Source organism: Rana temporaria, chromosome 5, assembly GCF_905171775.1.
Source record: "Rana temporaria chromosome 5, aRanTem1.1, whole genome shotgun sequence".
Taxonomy (NCBI): Eukaryota; Metazoa; Chordata; class Amphibia; order Anura; family Ranidae; genus Rana; species Rana temporaria.
Window position 1 is genome coordinate 212,971,500 of NC_053493.1, and position 16,045 is coordinate 212,987,544.

General features: G+C 40.7%; 1 protein-coding gene across 1 annotated transcript in view; it reads left to right on the forward strand.

Moving 5' to 3' along the window:
• LOC120940588 (unconventional myosin-X-like) overlaps nucleotides 1-16,045 on the forward strand; it is a 287,319-nt gene that overhangs the window by 159,566 nt on the left and 111,708 nt on the right. Inside the window, exons 11-17 of the mRNA XM_040353535.1 lie at nucleotides 533-651; nucleotides 2,277-2,423; nucleotides 5,226-5,326; nucleotides 7,215-7,281; nucleotides 10,222-10,314; nucleotides 10,937-11,005; nucleotides 11,192-11,274. Coding sequence (XP_040209469.1) covers nucleotides 533-651; nucleotides 2,277-2,423; nucleotides 5,226-5,326; nucleotides 7,215-7,281; nucleotides 10,222-10,314; nucleotides 10,937-11,005; nucleotides 11,192-11,274 — 679 coding nt within the window. The remainder of the gene's footprint in view (nucleotides 1-532; nucleotides 652-2,276; nucleotides 2,424-5,225; nucleotides 5,327-7,214; nucleotides 7,282-10,221; nucleotides 10,315-10,936; nucleotides 11,006-11,191; nucleotides 11,275-16,045) is intronic.

A 16,045-nucleotide genomic window follows, 5' to 3' on the forward strand; every position in this document is an offset into this window, starting at 1 on the left:
TATGACTAGGCGCATGCGCCGTTCATTTTAAGTACTTCTATGGCGCTTGGCCCATCATTTGCATGGGGTCACGCCTCATTAGCATGGCTCACGCCCACTTCCACCTACGCTGGCTTACACCGAGGAAACCCAGTGTAGATTTGAGAGCGAGTGGGAGCACTGGCTTCCCGAATACTGTGCTTGCCTCTCTGCGCTGCGTCGACGTAACGTATATTCGATAAGCTACGCCGGCATAAATATGCGCCAATGTATTTGAATCCGGGTCTATATATATAACTAGGGCTTATTTTCGGGTAGGGCTTATATTGCAGCCATCCTAAAAAATCGAAATAGGTCTTATTTTCAGGGAAACTCAGTAGTTATTTGCTGAGTTGATTCCAGGCACCAATGCACCCCCCACCTAAATGAGTAAACAAACTGATCTTTTTAGCATGGATGTAGTGGGGAGAAATTAAATTCTGAACTTATTTGCTTTTGGCTTGTGTATCTGTGAACGGTATATGATTACAATCAACTTTTTTTATATTTTCAGCACTGGGGAGAACTGCTGAGTTGCTGGGGCTGGACCCAGAGCAACTAACAGAAGCACTGACCCATAGATCCATGATCCTCAGGGGAGAAGAGATCTCCACACCACTCAGTGTAGAGCAGGCAAGTGTACAACACACTATACCAGAGTGTCAGAAAAAAAGTAATCAAATTTAATAGAAAAAAAATGACAGCATGAATATGAAAATGGGAGCCAATACTATTTTGCTAAATCGCTAATTCAAGTATTTTGTATGTAAAGTATCCTCATGAATTAGAATAGTAATGTGAAGTAAATACATTTTTTATGTTCCTATAATTCTACCTGTCAGAACCCACATAGAAAATATTTTATGAATTGTTCTGTTCTGTGTCCACTCCTCTTCCTCGTCAGCATGCCATAGCTGAGTTGGCCCAAACCAGCTTCTATAATGCAGACCTTTATTATGGTTTATTTGAGCTATGCTATCACCTTAATGAGTTCTAACCTATTACTAAAGCCTCGTACACACAACCGAGAAAAACGACGGGCGAAACACATCGTTTTGCTCGTCGAGTTCCTTGTTAGGCTGTCGAGGATCCCGGCAAGCCAAATTTTCCCATTCCCGTTGAGGAAAAAAAAGACATGCTCTCTTTTTTACGAGGTCCTCGACAGTTTCCTCGTCGAAAAGTGTACACACGACCGCTTTCCTCGGCAAAAAAAAAATACCAGCAAGTTTCTTGCTGTTTTTTGCCGAGAAACCCGGTCGTGTGTACGAGGCCTTACTGTTAAGATTATTGTAGCACTTAAACCACCCACACCCCATATCTTAGCACTTAACCAAACTTCTAAAATAAACCCTAAAACTTAACCTGCTCCTTAAACTGAACTCTTTCCAGAAAGGGTATCTAAATAGTGGTTTTCAAAGGCTGAAATCATGCAGACTTTTTCTGGTTAGAATTGATTACCTTTGCCATTGCCTAAGATGAACTGTCTCCATTAAAATAGTTGTGGGTATGGAGTGAAGTTTTCCATTATTTGTTTCATGCGTGTACAACGTAACATTTAACTTAAACCTCAAAATCAACACTTAATTTGCAGTCTCAAGCCTCGTACACACGCTCGGTTTTCTCGGCAAGAACCAGAATCTCGGGCGGCATGAGATTCTTGCCTTGTACACAGGGGCCAGAATCTCGTCAGGAAAAAAAACGTTGTTTTTCCCCGACGAGATTCTTGGCAAGAATCTCTTACCACCCGGGTGTACACACAGAGATTTCAAAAGAACCGCGGTTCTTTTGAAAGGCAAGACCACGGTGACGTCATCGCGTATTATGAGCATGCGCTCGTCACATTCGATGCCGTCGCCGCCATCTTGCTTCACCCTACCTATGCCGTGGAAGCTACCACGCATGCATCAAATTAATTTCGAGCATGCGCGGGTTTCCACTGCGACAGGTAAGTATACACACTCTCGGGTTTCTCGTTGGGAAACAGGCCGACAAGAATCCCGACGAGAAAATAGAGACCAGGATCTCTATTTTTCTTGTTGAGATTCTGGCCAGATTTTCAGACGAGAAACCTGAAAGCCTCGTACACACGCTCGGGTTTACTCGGCAAGAAAGCTCTGCCAGCAGTTTTCTTGCTGGTTCTTGCCGAGAAAACTGAGTGTGTGTACGAGGCTTTACTCTAAAATTATTTTGGTATTTTACAAAGCTCAACTAAGTGGAAAAATATATAAATTTACATGTTTTTTTATTTTACATCCCAGGCTTTAGATAGCAGAGATTCCATGGCCATGGCGCTCTACTCACAGTGTTTTGCATGGGTAATAAAGAAGATTAATAGCCGGATAAAAGGAAAAGATGATTTTAAATCAATTGGTGTTCTGGATATCTTTGGATTCGAAAATTTTGAGGTAATGCATGTCTGTGGATTGTATATTTGAGATTTTTACAGCCCAACTCTGCGCAGAAAAAAATTCATAAAACTGTGTTCAATAGCCATGAAAAATACAAGCCACTTTGTGGGCAGCAAATGCTTTTGCAAATTACCATGTAAAAGTGCGACATTATCACTGTGCTGCATATAGCCTGTGCAGGGAGTTGTGTGAGTGACCCAGCAGCTCCCCCCACTACAGGCAGTCTGAAGAAAATTACAGGGGGGCTGATAAAAGATCAGTCATCCTACAGAAAGAGAGTGAGCAGCAGTGATTCTGTTTATCTTATTAAACTCCTGCACAGAGGCATAGTACAGGAGTTGTTTCATGCTGGATTTCTGTACAGGTCTGGATGAAATACACAAAGGACTTTAGGATTCAAGTAGGAAATCAATATTTGCTTCGTGCAGAGTTCAGCTTTAAATACTAGCAATTTAAATACTAGCAATGCATTGACAAGAGTGTAAACATTTTGAGATTGATTTACTAAAGGCAAATAGACTGTGCTTTTTGCAAAGTGCAGATGCAGTTGCTCCAGAGATTTTTTTCCTCTTTGTACGTAATTGGGAATTCTTTGCAAAGTGAAGCTTTACATTACTTACTAAGCTCCTTATCAACTGCACTTGCAGAGTGCACAGTCTGTTTGCCTTTAGTAAATCAACCCCTTTATCTCTATGTCTCTTGACAACAGTTCTTTAATCTCCAGGATTCAGTGCTGCTTCTTCTACATCTTCTACCTAAGCTTGCCATAGATGGATCAAACTTTGTCCGGTTCTTGTTTGTTATCCCTACCCCTCTCTAGACGTCTTTCTTTTTCATTCTATTATTCTTTCTCTCCCTTTTTCTTTGTTCCTCTCCCTCTTTTCCTCTCCCTTCCATGTATTCTCTATTTTTATTCCTTCTCTTACTCCCTGGCGGGGAGTTGGGATCAGTGGCAGTGCTGGTGGGGAGTTGGGATCAGTGGCAGTGCTGGTGGGGAGTTGGCATCAGCCAACTTAGGTGCTCTTGCTCAAGGTCATCTGCTGATCTGAGAACTGTAGTGGGGACTTTTAAAGGCAACTCTAATCACAGGTAGTGTTACTCACTGTGTCTCTGACTTTGGTTTCTCGTAGCAGTGACACCTATGCTGAAATCAGCAAATAGGTCCAGCTCTTCCCACTTCACATTCCTCACCAGTCAGCTGACCTCTAGTCCCTGCCCCCCAGCTATGCCGTGAACTGAATGGGCGGCTGTGAAGAGGCTGAGTGGGCTTCAGGAACAGCCCAGGTTTTGGGGACCCCTGGCAAATCCTCATTTGACCCCCAAGGGGGTCCCGACCCCCAGGTTGAGAACCACTGTGTTAGAGGATTGTAGTGATAAATGCAAAATCTTTTTAGGATATGATTTTATACACCAGTGATAACTAATCCCACATTTGATGTTACAGGGTGATACATAATGTAAAAACTTTCAAAGCACTGATACAGTTAACTATTGATTGCTAAAATTGCCTTCATTTTTTCTGCATTCCAATCATCATTAATAACTTTATACTCTCCACAACCATCCTTAGTAACACTATACCTTGCATACCTGAAATCAGTAGGCTTTAATTATGACTAAAGGCAAACTTTTGTTTTTGTTTTGGATAGAGGGGAGAGGAATGCCCCCCATTAAGGAGATCCACCCTCTCTATTTGTCATAAGCAGGTGGGAGAATGGATGGACAGCCGCACTCCAAAAAGTCTTGTTGAAAAAAGACGTGCTCTTTATTGTAAAAAGGAAAAAATGCACATCACACAACAGCATACAGTGGGATAGACAGCTGATGCGTTTCGCATTAACAACTAATGCTTAGTCAGCATGAGCTATGACTAAGCATTAGTTGTTAATGCGAAACGCGTCAGCTGTCTATCCCACTGTATGCTGTTGTGTGATGTGCATTTTTTCCTTTTTACAATAAAGAGCACGTCTTTTTTCAACAAGACTTTTTGGAGTGCGGCTGTCCATCCATTCTCCCACCTGCTTAATTCTATGCATTGCCAGCACCCGTGTGATTCCTGAGTGGATATTGATTACCTGCCTGTGCTCACCTGGAGCGGCGGTCTCCCTACCTCTCTATTTGTCATGTTTACCATCACTGAAAGTGAAAGTGGAAAAACAAAAAAAATACAGAGTTGTCCCCAAAACAGAAATAGATGGGAAATCTTCCAATGAGAACCCTGGGATTCTGGACACCCTTGGATTTCCTCACTTCTGAGCTCTTTCTTCCCACTTTTGACTATATGAAAGGAAGTGAAAGGAAATCTCCGTAATGGCAAAAATAAACGTGACAGGGGTTATAACCCTACCTAGGACTAAGTTCACACTATGCAGGTTTCCCAACATCCATGTTTTCACAGGCAGCTCCTTCTCTTGAATGGGCTGCTATGCCTATGGAAAACACAGTGAAAAGTACATTTTTCCAAAAATGCAGCTGCAGGGAAACTGCATAGCACTATGCGTTCCCAGCACAGGAAAACACTTCTCCTAACAACAGTACTTTTTTTGCTGTGGGTGCAGAAAAGCATGCAGTTTACACACAGTCACTTTTGCACTTGCAGAAGTGTGAACTAAGCTTTACTCTATCCTAAATGGAAAAAAAAAAGTTTGCCTTTAGTTCCTTTATAGGGTCTGGCTTAGTCTGCCTAGTTAGGTACGTATAATAAATGACATGCATTTATAGTTAACACATGTTTATATGAGTGAAATCTTGTTAATACTTTTTCATTTATTTGATTTACATGTTTCCTTTATGTTGTAGGTCAATCGCTTTGAGCAATTCAGCATAAACTATGCCAATGAGAAGTTGCAGGAATACTTTAATAAGCACATTTTTTCATTGGAACAGCTAGAGTACAGCAGGTGAGTGCAATATAAGACTGATTGTTTTAAAGAGAAAATGAAAAAGGTGAAGATTTGTTTTGTTATAGGAATTATATAGAAACTTTCATTATACCTACGGTAAGCAATACCCTAAAAATGTATCCCTTATATGGAATGCCTCCTGAAAAAAAAACAGTGTATTTCCTGGTATGTGAAGGTGCTAGAAGGTGCATACAGCCTCTTAACTCTATATCTGCAGTGTGAGATCTCTGGCACTGCTGCTTCTGACTGCCAATATCAGGAAATGTGGGGTGAGATTTGTTTATGTCACTACTGTGCTGTTAACTGCTCTCCTTTCTGGAGGCTCTGATATGAGGAAGTAATGCTCTGCTTCTACCAAAATGTCTGCCTCTACTGATAGAGATAGTGCAGAACAAGGCAGGGTAAGTCAGCTGCTGGGAAACCACAGACAATACTGATGACTATTTATTTGTCCTCTGCCTGCCTTATTTGGGCATAGTTTTCACAGTTCAGTTCCCCTTTAAGAAGTCTTTTTTTTCACCAATTTGTGTTCACTTCAACTGAATATTAAATTGGCCCTTTCAATTCACCAGACTAAGTAAAATGGCAGTCTGAATTAAGTGCAGACATTCTTGGGTGCCTGCAAGCTGCTTTAAACATTTTCCAAAGCACCCAGGGAGCCCCAGGTCCCAGGGAAATTTTATGCAAATAATGACTTGAATGAAAACTTGAGCATATCATTTTTATTGTGAGTTCACCTAGTTTGGGAGATGGAAACGGCTACTTTAAAGTTCAGAAGAACTCAAAAGATGAGAGAGGGAACACATTTTAGACATAATGTTTATTGCTGCATCCTAATTCATTATGGGTCTTGCCAATAATAGCGTTTGAACAGCCATAACAGTATAGAAGGACCAGGATGTACAGCATACACCCATGGTACTTTTGTGGAATGTGCAGTACACTGTACACACAAAACCTGAAATTGATTAAATCATAAAAATCATTTTAATGAAAAGAACACAAATCTAATTTCGATAAACTACCGTATGTGGTTAGAGCAGAGATTAGATTTCTGTTCAGTTACAATCCCACCTCAACACCTCAGAGAATGTTTTGCATTCATTTAGAAAATTCAAAGCATTCTCTAAATGGTGCCCGTGCCAGGTAACCGGCCTCTTCTATTTAAAATGCAGTAAGGCAGCCACGCGTGACTTGGAAGCTCACTGGAGTAGTGGTGCCTAGTGATTTCCAGCTTCCAGGGGCATCAGCCAGGTATAGTATATATATAGTCACATTGGTCCAAGGTTAAAATGTACCATACCTGGAATTCTGAAAGCTGTAGTGCGTGTGTGTGTGTATATATATATATATATATATATATATATATATATACACTCTATATAGGTGTATATATATCTATATATATATCTATATATATATATATATATATATATATATATATATAAATATATAGATATATATATATATATATATATATATATATATATATATATATATATATATATATATATATATATATACCATATATATATCTTAAATGTTTTCACTTACTTGCTTTTCCATGTTTCATGGTTCTATTTCATAAACAGAATAGGTTTGCCCTCTACTGTCTTATCTGAAAATCGAATATCTAACATAAGCTGTGCAGCCCTCCTGATTCCCTGCTGAGATGAGAAGGGGATAATCTGTCTTCTCTTAGTCTGAGCTGTCTAATAGGAATTGAGAGAAAAGAACAGTGAATCTTCATCACTGTGTTGCACTACTACAGTCTGCATATATAAAGAGCTTGTATGGCTGACACTATGTACAAAAAGTATTTCATGTTCTAACAATTTCTTCAAATAAATAATATATATTAACTTGTACAATGTGTTTCTTTTAGAGAGGGTCTGGTGTGGGAAGCCATAGACTGGACAGATAATGGAGAATGCTTGGATTTGATAGAAAAGGTAAGATCAGATTTAACATGCCTATAATTTCACTAAAACACTTCTGACATAAAGTATGCTCCACCAGCACACATAAGGGGCTTTGGTATTATCAGATATGCTTCATACATACCAGGTAAAGCAGAACAAATTGGAAGGTAAGGAGTTAAGAAAAGGTTAAACAATTCAGGTCAGATGTTATACAATTAAATAATTTTACAAAATATTGTCGTAGCCAATTTTTTTTTTTTTTTATTATATAAATATCTGGTCAATTTAAGAGACATGCTGGCTATATAAAAGCTTTATGAATGCCACTTGTATAAAAAAATATTTAAAAAAGGTGTAGGCTCCTATAAAAAAATATGAAAATAAGGGTGGTATCATGAGTAACCGGAAACACATTTCCTGATGTGTAATCTCAGCTAAATATACTAAAGCCACCTTCAAAACATATTGACGTTAGTAGTTTTAGTTTCTAAAAAAAAAGGCTTTTGCAGGTTTGTGGTCCTTTAGTTCCGTACTGAAATAATTTACAGGTTGCCACTACCAACTCTGAAAATGCTTGATGTCTGGTAACCTTAGTACTTTCAGAGATACATGGGTTGATTCACTAAAACTGGAGAGTGCAAAATCTGGTGCAGCTGTGCATGGTAGCCAGCCAGCTTCCTTCTTTTGCTTGTTCAATTAAGCTTTGACAAATAAAAAAACGGAAGCTGATTGTTTTCTATGCAGAGGTGCACCAGATTTTGCACTCTCCAGTTGTACTAAATTAACCCTACAGCCTTGGAACAAGTGTGCTGAGCAGGGTGTCTGACTTCACTTTGTAATCTGCATGCTAGTTCAATGTCAGAAAGTTTAACTCTAATTCAGCGTACACACGGTTGTAATTTCCGACAACAAATGTTCGATTGTGAGCTTGTTATCGGAAAATCCGACAGTGTGTATGCTCCATCGTACATTTGCTGTCTGAATTTCCGACAACAAATGTTTGAGAGCTGGTTTTCAATTTTTCCGACAACAAAAGTTCTTGTTGGAAATTCTGATCGTGTGTAGCCAATTCCGATGCGCAAAAATCCACCATGCTCGGAATCAAGCAGAAGAGCCGCACTACCTGTTGAACTACATTTTTCTCGGCTCATCGTACGTGTTGTACTTCACAGCGTTCTTGACGTTCCAAATTTCCGACAACATTTGTGTGACCGTGTGTATGCAAGACAAGTTTGAGCCAACAGCTGTTGGAAAAAAATCCACGGTTTTATTGTCGGAATGTTCGATCATGTGTACGCGGCATAAGACAGGCAGGCAACAAGTATTCTTAGAAATACTTTAGAATACACCTATGAATGTGTAAAAAAACAAACAGTATTCCCCCTAAAATAGGACTTTTGAAGCCAGACATTGGGATATACATCGAAATGGTATTTATTGAAATAGAAATGTCAACAGACATGCATACAAAAATTTAAAACGCATGAACCAAAATGGCTGTGGCCCATGTACGTAACAATACAGACGTCAATATGACATATAACAAAAAGAATGGCGCTGAAACTCTCCTATGAGTAATGATCCCTGGTACCCGATGCGTTTCCGGTATACAACCTTCATCAGGGGTAGCGAACAGGGGTGAGTGCGGTCACAATTCTTTTTACTCAATACAAATGGCTCCGTATAGGAAGAACCCAATAGGAGTCAGTTGTGGATATAATAGATATCAAGAAACATCAATCCAGACCCCAACTTCAACTAGAAGCTGATGAGTACAGGTCCTAGAGATAACTTGTAGGCAGCGGTGTCCTTGTTTTTAATAATCCCTTATGGGACAGTCTGGGCTCAGCGGTTAGGATGTAGCGCTATCGGGGCCTTAAATAAGGCAATCCCCCAGTCAGTGGGTGGCTCCAATGAATATCCCGAGTGCCGCTGTGAGAGCCCCTATAGGTCCATGTGTGGCAATGTAGTTGCGTAGCAGCGTTTTCCCTCTCCTTAAGGTACCTGGTGCCTATGAATGTGTAAAGTTTGAGCTCACATCCCACAAAAACAATTGTAAATATCTTTAAGCCCAACTCCTAGTGGGCCCTTAAGTGGCCTATAATGCCTGGTAGATGGCAAGACCTCTCTATTATATGACTGCTGTGACTGGCTCTCACAGTGGTCACATGATTTGGAGCCTGTGCCGCTAGCTACTGATCAGAAGCTGTGATGGAGTACATCTCAGGCAGAGTGCTGGGAGCACATTGTCACCATACAACCTCAGCTGTGGATCCGATGTGGATGTTTAGGTGCTGTAGTTGGGCTTTCAAGCTTACCCTCTTTGCCACCACATATATGCATTTTTGTGGCTGGCAAGAGGTTGAAAATATAAAACTTGAAGTCTAAACCCAGTCTAATGTTTTTAAGGTTTCGTTGTTTTGGGTAGGGATGTGAAGGTATATACAGTAATATTTTTGGTCAGGTGTCTTTTACGGTCTGTGACCCCATTATGGGGCTTCACTTTTCACTTCCAATCCCTGTGCCACCAGGATAAAAAAAAAATTAGGAACAAGAAAGTGTAGATGGCAAGAAAATCTGACAGAAGTTCCTACCCTCAATTTTTATCTTTATTTTAGCCAACATGCTGAATGTAAAAAAAAAAAAAAAAGATTCCTCCATCCACACAAACAAGGTGGATGGAGTATTCCACCCAACCCCCCCCCCCCCCCATGGACATGTATTACAATAAGAGGCAACCTCTGGTGTAGGAATACACTGATAAAGGGACTGCAGCCACTGGTGGATAACCTTTTTTCAGCATATCCTTCAATAGACTTCGATTACACGATGGGATTCAAATGCATATATAATATTTTTTCCACATTATATTGAAATCTACATTTAAAATTTTTGACATTTCCTAAAGACAGATAGAATAGACTTAGCAATATTGAAAATGTAAAATAACAGTTTGTAATTTTCTTTTAGAAACTTGGCTTGCTAGCATTGATCAATGAAGAAAGTTACTTTCCACGAGCTACTGATAGCACCTTATTGGAGAAGTTGCATAACCAGCATGCGGTAGGTGTTTTCTTTGCCTCTTTGTTTCATCTATTTTTATATATTATATATTTAATATAGCTATTCTATTGGCAATTAAATGTTTTTGGAATTCTTCTTTTTGCAGTCTTATCATCCCAGTTGATAGAGATAGAGAAATAGTGGGGAAATGTTAATCAGAACAGGTAGTTTCTGTGTATCAAGGCTTGTGGCACTAAAGAACCTGGTATCAAATAATAGTCAAAACCTGAAGACACAAAGACTATTTTAATAATGCAACATTCTTAATTTGTCTGTGATTGGCGAGGCAGGGCAGTGATGTCTCAATCTCCACTTTGTCGAATCAGAAAGCACTTTGGCTTCACTGAAAATATTGTGCCCATGCTGAGCAGACGGCCTTTTGTGTTCATTAGGCAGCAGGGCAGCCACTTGGCACAAGCTCTTGAAGCTAGTAGTACTATTAAAGTGATTTTCTGCTTCCACAGGGATCCTGCAGGTATGGTCCAAACATACGTACATTGGTCCAATGCCTCCAATTTACCTTTGTAAAAACGAACATACCTGAAAATCAGCTTTAACAATTGTGATAATGTTAGTAATTTCTCTTTGTTCAAGATTTAATATGGTATGTGTTTCTTTTCAGAACAACCCTTTCTATGTAAAGCCAAGAGTTGCTGTCCACAACTTTGGTGTAAAACACTATGCTGGAGAGGTAATTTTTTTATGTTTATCTACAGTGTATAAAAAATTACTATATTACATATAGTACAAGACTGCCTTATACTGACAGGTTATGTGTAATTCACTGTCAGACACACATTATGTGATATTTTTCACTCACTGACATTTAAGAAAGGTTATCTAGTTTCACAATCTTGTCCTTTGTTCTCATGTAAAGGTCTTGTATGATGTAAGAGGTACCTTGGAGAAGAACCGAGACACTTTCAGAGATGACCTTCTTAATTTATTGCGTGAAAGCAGGTAAAGTGAACTTGACCGCTACTTGATATGAATGAATGAATGAATGAAAAACGTATATAGCGCGGCACATGCGAACTGAATCGCCTCTGCAAGTTAATAATATATATTTTTTAATAATGTATATGTCATAGAGTTAATCTTAATTGACCAGATTTGGCAATTTTCATGGTAACCAAATCATCTTTGGTTATCTGTACCAGAACCTAAGTTGGGTCTAGAGGCCCAACTTGCATATACATAGTTGCCCAAACAAATCTGACCCAAATTTATTATGCAAATCAGAAGTTCTGATGTCACTTGCTACATGCTTATATTTGGGCATTGACTCAGAAAACATTAAAGCTAAGAGGATCAGCATGGCAGCCAGGAAACTAACATTTTCAAAAGAAGGTAGAAAACAAATTGTCAACAGCATGTAGGAATGGGTGCCAATATTAACATGAAGGTGGGGAACACCTGCAACACCCCCCCCCCCCCTCGCAGGAGACAGATCTCTTACTTACCCAACATAAATGACCGATTCCAGGCGAGCCCCCATTCTGTAAAGATTTATTTGCTAGTGGTGATAGACTCGACCCATCTGCATAAGGTGCCCTTTGAACTCAGCAGGATTCCTGGAGACCACTCTGTAGAAACTTCAGACACGCACACAAAGGTAGAGTTTCTCAGAGTGATCTGACGTTTATTCTTACAGCAAAAGTATATAATGCCTCGTTTCCACTGAGCGGAACGGTTCGGGTCGGTACAGTTTGGAACAGTTAAAATGGTCCGGTCTATTCTGCTGAGCGTTTCCACTGCAAATCGGACCGTCGGGGACCATACAGGGTTTAGAAAAAATTGCCTAGCTTGTCCACCAATCAGTGGAATGTATTGTAGCTCCGCCCTAACCAAACCGTTCCATTTTCTATGGCCCCACATCTGAAGCAGGACCCAGAATGGTGCGATACGGTTTGGTGTTATGGCACACTTTCATAATGGAAACACCCAAAATAGTGTACCGAACCGTACCGTACCGAACCGATCCGCTCAGTGGAAACGAGGCATATGTGATGTAGGCAGGAGCTTCTAAAAGGTTACATCCTTCATGAGTCATACAGAAACTTAGTTTAACCACTTAAGACCCGGACCATTATGCAGGTAAAGGACCTAGCCAGTTTTTGCGATTCGGCACTGCGCCGCTTTAACTGACAATTGGGCAAAGTGGCTCCCAAACAAAATTGGCGTCCTTTTTTCCCCACAAATAGATCTTTCTTTTGGTGGTATTTGATCACCTCTGCGGTTTTTATTTTTTGCGCTATAAACAAAAATAGAGCGACAATTTTTAAAAAAAATTTATATTTGCTATAATAAATACCCCCAAAAAAGGTATAAAAAAACATTTTTTTTTCTCAGTTTAGGCCGATATTCTTGTACATATTTTTGGTAGAAAAAATCCCAATAATCGTTTATCGATTGGTTTGCGCAAAATGTATAGCGTTTACAAAATAGGGGATAGTTTTATTGCATTTTTATTAATATTTTTTTTTACTACTAATGGCGGCGATCAGCGATTTTTTTCGTGACTGCGGCATTATGGCAGATACATCGGACAATTTTGACACATTTTTGGGACCATTGTCATTTGCACAACAAAAAATGCTATTAAAAAGGAATTGTTTACTGTGAAAATGACAATTGCAGTTTGGGAGTTAACCACTAGGGGGAGCTGAGGGGGTTACCTGTGACCTCATATGTGTTTCTAACTGTAGGGGGCGGGGCTGGACATGTGACAGCATTGATCGCCTTTCCCTATATCAGGGAACAGACGATCAATGACAGCACCACAGTGAAGAACGGGGAAGCTGTGTTTACACACAGCTCTCCCCGTTCTTCAGCTCCGGGGACCGATCGCGGGACTCCGGCGGCCCGCGACCCACGGCTGGGCACTAAAAGAGGACGTACAGGTACGTGCTTGTGCCCAGCCGTGCCATTCTGCTGACGTATATGTGCAGGAGGCGGTCCTTAAGTGGTTAATTGATGTCTAGGAAATCGAAACTAGAGGCTAGGAAATAGAAACTAACAGTAAATAATAGTGTTACTAGCTTAGATATGAAATGGCTACTGAATATACATAATGGAAGATAGATGTATGCAACATATTTCTTCAGGTGGGAAGGCAGAACCCTCACAGATAGAAACTCCAATCTCCCCTGTCCAAGCCAGGGAGTGCTGGAAGCAGTGGCGACTGGTGGGTCAGGCTTCCTGAAGTAATGTCCCGCGTTTCAGACTCCAACTCGGATGGCAGGACAATGGATGAGAGGTTCCTCACCTTCATCCGGGAGCAGCGGCGGCTGGTGGGTCGGACTTCTCCTGCATCTCCTCCCTCCACCCTCTAGGTCAAAAGGATCGCTTCTCCTTTCGGTCAATTGGGAAACGGGTCTCACGACCCGTTTCCTGATTGGCCAAGAGGAAAATTAGTGTGACAATAGTGAATGTTCATTCGCTATTATCACAAACTGGGTGGGCTTGGTGCGCAGTGCTCTGCACCCGAAGCTCACCCTTTTTGAAGCCTATTAGGGCCTCTGGCTCTAATCACGTGCTTCAAATCCCCCTCCCCCAATTGGAATCCATGCGCCGGCGCTCTGCATGTAGATTAGGGGGCCGGATGCATGAGTGGGAGGGCAGCGCCAGTGCGCCCCTAATGGATGGGCCGCCACTGCTGTAATTTATTGTTTTACTTATTCAACATCCCTTAATACCTAGGATATAATTTTGTCCCATAGATTTTGTGGATACATTTATGTGCCATCAAAATCAGAGAACACGTTTTTACCTGTTTGTTAAAGCATTAAATAAAGCTATTTTTTTTTTATTAAAAATTGTATTACACAGAGCAGCCCCAAATCTCCTCTTTGTGGGTCCCCTGCCAGCACTATCCTTTCACCCTCTTCAGTGTCTGCCCCATAGCAAGCCCATGCTATGGGGGCAGACATTTCTATACACACACATAGCGCATCTCAGCCCCACTCTCCACTCCCTTTTTACTGGATTTTATTGACAGCAGAGCTGTTTGAAAGGTTTCATACCTTAAAGCATAAGTATTGGCAAAGCTTTTTTAGCCATACTTCTGTAGGTCACAGGGGTGTACTTAGTTCTGAACTCTTGTGATCCAGATTCAGCCAACAGCGTGCTAAATCCCGCTGTCAGCTAATGTCACAGAGCCGGTCCAGGCTCTGTAGGGATCCTGACAATAATGTTGTCTTTAGAACCACTTTCATTCATTATGTGTTTTAGTCTACCGGTACTTGTCTTTCTTTCACCTAATAGCAATTCTGCCATCTTGTGGCAGTAGGAAATAGGAAAAACGTATTGATAATTTCTACTAGAAACTGATTTTAACAGCTGGTATCCAAAATCAATATGGTAGTCGCCAGTCTTAGTGTTAGAATTAGAATTAGTGTAGTGTTAGAATTTGAGAGTCTCTCTGCTTAATACATTAGTTAGTGTTGTAGAAGAATGTGTCAGGCCCCATACACACGACCGAGTTTCTCGGCAGAATTCAGCCAGAAAATCGATCGGAGCCGTATTCTGCCGAGAAATCCGGTCGTCTGTACACTTTTGGCCGAGGAAACCGACGAGGATCTCGTCGGGCCAAATAGAGAACATGTTCTCTATTTCCTCGTTAGTCAATAAGAAAACTTGGCTCGCCGAGATCCTCGGCGGCTTCACAAGGAACTCGACGAGCAAAACTATGTGTTTTGCCCGTTGAGTTTCTCGGACGTGTGTACGGGGCCTCAGTTGTTCATTTAAATGTTAAAGTCAGTGATCAGCTGCAGGACTGTTTGGCTCATTTAGGCCTCCAATAAATGTCCTCAGAAAATGAATGTATCTTTTAAATTATCTTTAAATTAAATATCTTAATAAACAAACATCAATACTAGTCATGTTAGCATATTACCAGTCTGGTACGTTATTTTCTGTGCATGTTCATAAATCCATAGTTAAAATATTAAAGTTGAAAAAAGATTTCCAAGTTCAGAATCTCATAAACTCCAGCAGGTTTAGTTTAAAAAGGGTAACAAAAATCTCTTTCAGCCAGGGACATAGACCATTTTTTGGGGGGAGGGGTTCATCCCTGGGCAGCCAAAGGAAAATAGAAAAAATAGCACACAATGCGCAGTGGTTAGGAGTGCATATTGCTCAAAGCGCAGGTGTTGGGAGTGCAGAACCAGTACAGAACTCCCAATTACCCCCCTTGCATAGTACACCTCCCCAAGTACAAATCTCTTCCCTTTAGTACAGCTCCCTCCAGTGCATAATATCCCCCCTTAGTACATCTTCCCCCCAGTACAAATCCCTCTCCCCAGTACAGCTCTCCCCAGTGCAGAGTCCCTCCTGTACAGAACCCCCCCCCCACCTTTCAGTACAGATCTCTCCTCTCCTTATTACAGCTCCCCCAGCATAAAACTCCCAGCCCCTTAGTACCGCCCCACCAATACAGATCACCCTTAGAACAGCTCCCTGAAGAAGGAGCTATTTCATTCTGAAAATGATTTTTTTTATGAAGTTAAAATAAAATGTATACATTTTTAAGATATTATAATTGTTTTCAAGTCATTAAAGTCCCACCCAATGGGGGATATTCTCTGTATTAGATCCCCCCTTAGTACAGCTAACCCCCAGTACAGATCCCTCTTGGTACAGACAGATCTCCCCAACTCTTAGTACAGATCTCCTCCCTGCACAAAACAAATTTACCAGGCAATTCAGATTGAGTGAAAGTCCTCCCTTA